Raw genomic sequence first — 8,350 nt, forward strand, 5'->3', positions numbered from 1 at the left:
AGTGTGCCTGATTTATAAGTAAACATTCACCCTAGGCAAGCCTGCCCCCTAAGCGGCTGGCTTAACCCTACATTGCATCTTCCTGTAACTCCAGCTCCAGGGAAGAGGACACCCTCCTCTGGCCTACACAGGCCCCTGCATGCATACATGTACAGACTCATGCACCATGTGTATTCCAGTGAACGTTATGTGTTCCAGTGGCTGCTATGCATTCCAATGACCGGTATGTGTTTGTGCCCCTCACCTGCTCTGAGCTGACTTCTATACAAATTGTAATAAAACACATCCTTTTCTGTGGAGGGGACACACAAGTTGTAAATGGATAAACTGTGCTTTATTGCTAATATAAGGAGAGAAAGAGAGGAATGTCCTGGCCAGTATGGGCGACAAACTTCCTGAGACACCAGAAGAGCCCATCTCCCACTTGCTCCTGGAGAATGAAGATGTTCTTGGTCTCCACCAGAGTCTTCATGTCAAGGTTGTCCTTGATAGCAGGGGAATGCTTTTTTCTCAGTATTGCCCTTTGGTTCTTCCTAAGTTTAGCTCTCTTGTTGTTAAACCAGTCCTGAAATCCGAGGGAGAGAAGGGTTCGATTAACATATTTAGCAGCTGCTGCTCTCATTTGACCCTATGAATCTCTTTTGAACCCACAATGCAGGTTTTAAGTGCTCACATGCTTTGTATGGCTCAAGCTACTAGCCATTTCATGGCCAATGACCTGCCTACAGTTTCATAGTTCCTGGTTTGTATATCACTACCAGAAAAGCAAAGAAAAATTCATTATGCACAATACCAAACCCTTTATTCTGCACACCCAATTAGAGTCATGTACCAAGCTCTATGTGCATAGGCTTCCAGTTATTCTTTCAAAATTGTCCTTAGAAACAGTCTCCTGTATTCCGGGTGGTCATGAACTCCCTTTGTATTCAAGAACTGACTCCTCTGCCCTAGTGGGAACTTGGGGAAATATTTTTCCTGGATATGCGATATAATAATACCAGAAACTAAATTTAGAACCACCACTGTCTGAATCACCTTTTCAAAACCTTCTAAAGGAAACAAAGAAATTTACCCTCTTGGACTTTAAGTTCTCTTTCCACATTTGTCTCACATGATAGGAAAATTCTTTAGTTTATGAAAATATATTTCATGGCTCAATTATCCCATTTCCCCTTCAGTTTGTCATTCATTCCTACTTTTACCAAGTGCACATGTTATGTTTTACAACCAAGATATTCCCGGCAGCCACATGATCATTTCCAAGTCACCCTGAGTTTCAAAATGATACTCAACAGAAGACCCCTGTGAAGCACTCTTGTGTGTTACACGGAATCAAATGTTAATTATGCCACACACACACACACACATGCAAAATATTTATGCAACATAGATACTATATACACACACGTATATATACACATTTATACATACATGAGAGAGACAGACAGACAGAGGTGTAGATGCTATATGTTTGGTTTTGCTTTTATTTTAGGATCACAAGTGACTGCCCCTCACGGAGTAAACATTAGCTAAAGTTTTCCTTTTCCATTTTTCATTGCCAAGGTCTCATATTCCAGATCTTTTTCCCCAGCATAAGACACAAGGAAAAAATAAAGTAGTTTCATGTGCCTAGGGCAAAGTCATCCATGTCCGGTGGCAACTCTGAGATCAGCACACTGGTAAACTCAATACGCAGACTGACTGACCTTCACCTTCTGTTCATCCACATTCATGAGCTCTGCCAGTTCTCTTCTGTGAAGAGAAAAAAGAAAAATATTTAATATTCCATCCTAGACATGGAATTAACTATAATTAGTACATTCCATGTATATTTTAAAATTTAAGAACTTGCTCTCCATACTTATTCTTTTTATTTTATTTTTAAAACAATATCATTTTATATACAAATCCCAGTTCTGGCTTAGTTCTGTTGCAGCCTGCCTTCAGGAGGCCCTCTGCCTAGCCCAACCCAATCCCTTAGGGACTCGCCCTCCTGGTGCAGATGCAGAATAACTCTAGTTCTTCCCCCACTGCCCCTCTCAGCTCAGCTCCATCCCTTTGTGACTCCCCATTGAAGTGCAAAACAATTCTGCCAAGGACCCTCAGCCACCATACTTGCTGGGACACAGCTACCCACAGCAGCTACACTTGACTAGGACCAAAGGACCCACCCAACAAATACGACACCAGATGTCTACACTAAGAAACACCTCAAACATCATAGCTTTAGATGCCTAGATCCCAGCGCCAAACACAAACATGAATCAATACAACATGCTTCCTCAAGATGTCAGCAACTCTATTGTGATAGGCTATAAGAAAAGCGATTTAGCTGAAGCATAAGACAAGGACTCCAAGACACCAATTATTAATATGTTCAATTACCTTAAAGAAGATCCAAATAAATGTCTGAAAGACCACAAAAACTTGCCAAAAAAACGCAAGTAAAAACAATTCCGGACATGAAAGTTGAATTTAACAAAGGAATAGAATCACCAAAGAAAACCCAAGATGAAATAAAAAGAGAAGTGAAAAACTCAGGATGTCGAACAAAAACTTTATATGAAAGTCTCAACAACAGATTAAAAGACATGGAAGATAGAGTTTCACATCTTGAAGACAGGGTAGAAAAATGAATATCTTGGTCAAAGAAAGTGTTAAATATTAAAAATAAATATCCAGACATAATTAACCCAGGAAATCTGGGACAATATTTAAATACCATACCTATGAATAATCGGTATAGAGAAGGAGAAAAACACATGCCAAAAGCACAAAAAGTCTTTTCAATAAAATCATGAAGGAAAACTCACCCACTCTAAAGAAAGAGATGCTTATTAAGGTACAAGAAGCATACAGAACACCAAATAGACTGGAGCAGAAAAGAAAATACCTTTGCCACATAATTAAAATACTAAAGATATAGAACAAAGAAAGAATATTAAAAGCTTCAAGGGAAAAGGACCAAGTCACATGTAAAGATGGGCCCATTGGAGAGTCTGAATGCTGGAAGGGATTGGTTAGATGTTGTAGAAGCCCTAAGAGACCACAGATGTCAGATCAGACTACTAGATCCAGCAAAACTACTAACCACAATTAACAGAGAAAGAAAAATATTTCAAGAGAAAAACAAATTTGAGCAATTTCTGTCCACACATACAGCTCTGCAGAAGGCACTAGAAGGAAATTTCAAACTGAAGAGAGAAAGTTAACTGAATCCAAGAGGACACAAGGAATAAATAATCTCACAATAGTTAATCAAATGATGGAAAAATGCTACACCACAACAAAATAACAGAAATCAGTAAACACCGATCATTAAAAACTATCTAATTTAATGGTCTATACTCTTCCCCACACACACCAGAAAACACAGAATAACAGATTTGGTAAGAAAATGGGATCCATCTTTGTGCTGCATTCAAGAAACGGCTCACCACCAAGGACAGCAAGGACAGATATTACCTTAGAGTAACAGGATGGGAAATGGCATTCCAAGCAAACAGAACCAAGATGCAACAGGTGTAGCTATTTTAATATCTGAGAGACTTCAAAACAAAACTAATCAGACAAGATAAGAAAGAACACTATATATCCATTAAAGAAAAAATCCACCAAGAGAAAAAAAATTACTATTATAGACATACACCCAGATACACTGAACCTAATAGAATAAAACAGAGAGGTCAAGTTATGTTTCCAAAATCACATAGCAAGCTGAGAAGGAAATACAGCAGGCCTGTAAGAAACCCTGTCTTAAAGAAAGTAATAAATAACCTTGAACTCATTGACACAGGAAAAGACCTTCTGAACAGATCACCAGTAGCACAGGCACTAAGACTAAAAGTTACTAAATGGGACTTCATGAAACTGAAAAGCTTCTGTATGCTTCTGGACAGCAAAAGACACCATCATCAGCACAACACTCCAGGGTAGGCCCATGTCCAGAGTAGTTGGCCAACACAAAAGATACTTTATGTTTTTTTTGTTTGTTTGGTTTTTTTTTTGTGTGTGTGTGTGTGTGAACCTTTTGTTTTCTTCTGTTACTTCTTGTCTTGTTTTCTTTTTTAAGTTTGTCTTCTTTGATTTGGGTTTTGGTTTTGTTGTTTTTTCTGTTTTTTTCCTTTGTTTTTGAGAAAGAGAAAGTTCATGAAGTTGAATGAGTAAGGAGGATATGGGAGGAGTTGGGGGAGAGAAAGAATATGATTAAAATATATTGCATGAAAAATATTTTAATAAAAATGTAAATAATTGCTATCTCCCCTCATACCTCTATAAGCAGACTTTTCAGCAACCTTTAGAAGGAGATTTATGTAGAAGTGGTTTGAAGGGAAGTGTGGGAGCAGTGGATCTAGGGGAGAGGGGTAGTCTGGGGAGGCTGAGAATAGTGGAGGGAAGGGAAACTGTAGTAGGGATGTAATGTATGAGAGAGAGAGAGTGGTGGTGGTGTACACCTTTAATCCCAGCACTCGGGAGGCAGAGGCAGGTGGATCTCTGTGAGGTTGAGACCAGCCTAGTCTACAGATAGAGTTCCAGGACAGACGGGGCTATTACACAGAGAAACCCTGACTCGAAAATATATATAAACAAAAGAAAAAAGAAAATTTGTATGTGTCTATATCTGCCACATACAAATTATACATATTTTGTGATGTCAGGAATTGAACCTACAATCCCAGATATGCTAGGCAAGGGGTCTACCACTGAGCTGTATGGTTTTATATTTATATTTGTATTTATGTGTTTTTCAGTCTTATTTAGAAACAGAGTTTCACTAAGCTGCGTCTGCTGACCTTGAGCATCCTCCTGAGCCCTGCTAAACCTGGAAGTATCCCTCTTTCTGGATCTCCCTCCCGTGTGGCTGAGGTTATAGATCTGTGCCACTAGGTACAGATAACTATGCAAAGTGACTGCCTAATGGTATGTTTGTGAGGGCACACAAGTCTTCATTCTTCTGGATATTTGATCTCTGAAAAATTTTGCACACAAAAAGCAGGCCCCACACAGCCAATACAAATGAAATGATAAATGTGGATGTTTAGCAGATTTTAGTATGTCTGTGTATTGAAAGAGATAATTCTGGGAAGAAAACATTACATGCAATCAGACAGCAAATTTGAACACCAATAACTCACCACAAAACACACCCTGACTTAGATAGGAGAAAAAGACCTTGCTAAAGACGTATTTGACCACGAGCATAGGTCACGGTATCCATAAACACAGGGAAATTCAGGCAGCAGTAGTGAAAAGCAGTTCAAACCACACCCAGAAGGTCCCCACACTCAGAAGGTGGCTACTAACAACACCCACAGAATAAAGCGTGGTGAGTCCCTGAAGACATTGGAAACATGATGCTCCCTCTGGGGAAATGTCAAACAGTACAGCACAAAGGAAGGGTGAGGTGGTTCCTCAAATAGTGAGCAGGGATGATCACATGACACAAGCCTGCTTCTGGGTGTGCACCCTGAGTGACTGAAATGGAGTTTTAAAAGTATTTGTCTGCTCCACTAGATCACACCAGTGCAGCACAAGCCACATGGGCCACAGGGAAAATCTGCCCAGATAGCTTTTCACATGGCTGTGCATAGGGGAGTTTGGGTATGACTGACCCCCGAGAAAGCAGAAATTTTGTCTGATGCTAACACACTAACAAGGCTCAAAGACATACTAATTGAGGCAGGTTAGTTCAGGAAGGACAAATTCTGCCTGATTTTCCTTATATGAGGTCCTTAGAGGAATCATATAGAGAGGACAAATAAACAGGAGAGTGGTAGGTGGGGACTAGGGACATGGAAAGGGCACTTATTTAATGGGTTCAGGTTTTGCTGTGGCGTCATAGACAGACTCCCAGGGACCTATCCCCAAATCACTTGAGAAGACTTCAGTCTGCTGAGTTCTGACCTTCAGATTTGATTTAAGCAATGCCCTTTATGTTTCTATGTTTACTTTTGGACACTTTTTAAACAGAAAGGAACCAAAGGAGTGGTCAGTGAGCATTTTGGAGACCTGGTTTGCACCAGGATGCATGGAAAGTTCAACCTTGGTCACCCAAGAGGCATGCTCTTGAGGGACCAAGAGCTAGACCTGACCTGCAGACATACAGGGAAAGAGGCCTCAAACTAATAAGAGGGCAAACTTTCTGCTTCTCTCTCACCCTCTTTACCTGAGCCAAAGGCCTAGTAGGCGTTTTCTCCTGCCGTTGGCTAATTTTCCAACCTGCTACCCTATGTTCAAGGTCTGTCCTAAACATGGTTCAGTTTATGAGAGGACTAGTCAGCTGAAAACTTCCAGGTCTCCAAATGAAAACCATTTCGTTTTCAGATTCCCCTTTCTACTTTTTGGGGAGTCTCTCTCTCTCTCTCTCTCTCTCTCCCTCTCCCTCTCTCCCTCTCCCTCTCCCTCTCCCTCTCCCTCTCCCTCTCCCTCTCCCTCTCCCTCTCCCTCTCCCTCTCCCTCTCTCTCCCTCTCCCTCTCCTCTCCTCCTCTTCCTCCTCCTCCTCCTCCTCCTCCTCCTCCTCCTCCTCCTTCTTCTTCTTCTTCTTCTTCTCTCTCTCTCTCTCTCTCTCTCTCTCTCTCTCTCTCTCTCTCTCTCTCTCTCATGCCTCAGTGTGTGTGTTTCCTACTTCACTTTTAGTACTTTTCGTAAGTACCATTGCCGCCTGCTGTGCCTGGGATCTTTCTGCCTTTGAATTCTTTAATGGATGAAGAAAACAGACTTTACTTAGGACTTCTAGACAACAACTCCCCCTAAACATCATCAAAGAGTCAGGTGAAGATTGTGGATTCAGAGCCAAGAATGGATAGGAAGTCAAGCCTGATGACACAAACCAGTAATCAATCACAACGTCAAGGACTGATTGGGCTACCAAGCCGGTTCAAGTCCAGCCTGTACAACTCAAACTCCGATTCAACAAAACTAAAAAGAGGCTGTGGTCCCCTACAGGCAACACAGCTCATGCAGGGAGCCTGAGACTCCTTTACAAAAAAGCCACATCTGTCTGCTGCATGGGTCACCCTCAAGTTTCGCGGCTTTCTTCCTCAGAGTGAGGCCAATGCCCTTAGCTCGCCAGAGGGCGCACTCCTGTGGCTTCCACCTAGGCTCCCGTGCGCTGAGGTTTGCTGAGGAGCTTGTACCTCAGTGGCAAAAAGCTATGCTTAGTATGAGTCCGTATTCTGAACCTCAAAAATATTAAAAACTTTTAACAAGAGTAAGGAGAGGCCAGGGGAGAGGAGAAGGAGCCCAAAGTCCTAAAGGACAGACCCGATACATACCGTCTGATGGCGTCTGGGTACTGAGTTTCTTCAAAGACTGCTCGCAGTTCCCACAGCTGTCCAGGCGTGAATATGTATGGTTTCTGGCGAATCTTGACTAATGGCTGTTCACTGGCTTCGACCATGTTCATGGCCATCTCCAGCTCTTCTTGCTCAATGTCTTGGCTGTTACTTATATCCCAGTCCTGGTAGCTGTGGTCGTCTACAGAGCTCTTCTGGCCCTCACAGAACAGATTATTCAGGGCCTCTATGACTCCCTGGTCAAAGCTGCCACTGTTTATCGTGTAGGCCACTGTTTTCTCAGGTTCAGTCATTATTTCTTCCTCGTAGAAGTTCACCCGGTAAAAGTCATAGTCGAAGTAGAAGTACTTGCGGGCCATGATCTGAGCGCATCAGAAAGCGCCCCCTTGTGGGTTATGAAATGACTGTGCAAAATTCAAGAAGTCCTTGTTTTTTACTGCTGAGTAATACTCTAATATGTATATATTCCATACTTTCTTCATCCATTCTTCCGTTGAAGGGCATCTAGGTTGTTTCCAGGTTCTGGCTATTACAAACAATGCTGCCATGAACATAGTTGAGCATATACTTTTGTTGTATGATAGGGCCTCTCTTGGGTATATTCCCAAGAGTGGTATTGCTGGATCCAGGGGTAGGTTGATCCCGAATTTCCTGAGAAACCGAAACACTGCTTTCCAGAGTGGTTGCACAAGTTTGCATTCCCACCAGCAATGGGTGATTGTACCCCTTTCTCCACAACCTCTCCAACAAAGGCTATCATTGGTGTTTTTTATTTTAGCCATTCTGACAGGTGTAAGGTGGTATCTTAAAGTTGTCTTGATTTGCATTTCCCTGATCGCTAAGGAAGTTGAGCATGACCTTAAGTATCTTTTGGCCATCTGAACTTCTTCTGTTGAGAATTCTCTGTTCAGCTCAGTGCCCCATTTTATAATTGGGTTGATTAGCCTTTTACGGTCTAGTTTCTTGAGTTCTTTATATATTTTGGAGATCAAACCTTTGTCAGTTGCAGGGTTGGTGAAGATCTTCTCCCAGTCAGTGGGTTGTCTTTTTGTCT

At 41.8% G+C, this 8,350-nt stretch overlaps 1 protein-coding gene across 1 annotated transcript; it reads right to left on the minus strand.

Moving 5' to 3' along the window:
• Positions 1 to 340: 340 nt before the first annotated feature.
• LOC121439422 (rhox homeobox family member 1-like) lies at positions 341 to 7,655 on the minus strand. Its single transcript, XM_041639929.1, has 3 exons — positions 7,276 to 7,655; positions 1,707 to 1,752; positions 341 to 565 (listed from the first exon to the last, which is right to left on the minus strand). Exons 1-3 carry the CDS (start codon positions 7,653 to 7,655, stop codon positions 341 to 343), a joined length of 651 nt encoding a protein of 216 aa, XP_041495863.1.
• Between the last annotated feature and the right edge of the window lie 695 nt (positions 7,656 to 8,350).

The sequence above is a fragment of the Microtus oregoni genome, unplaced genomic scaffold, assembly GCF_018167655.1.
Source record: "Microtus oregoni isolate MIOR12 unplaced genomic scaffold, Mior012 000061F_ref0000440, whole genome shotgun sequence".
Classification (NCBI taxonomy): Eukaryota; Metazoa; Chordata; class Mammalia; order Rodentia; family Cricetidae; genus Microtus; species Microtus oregoni.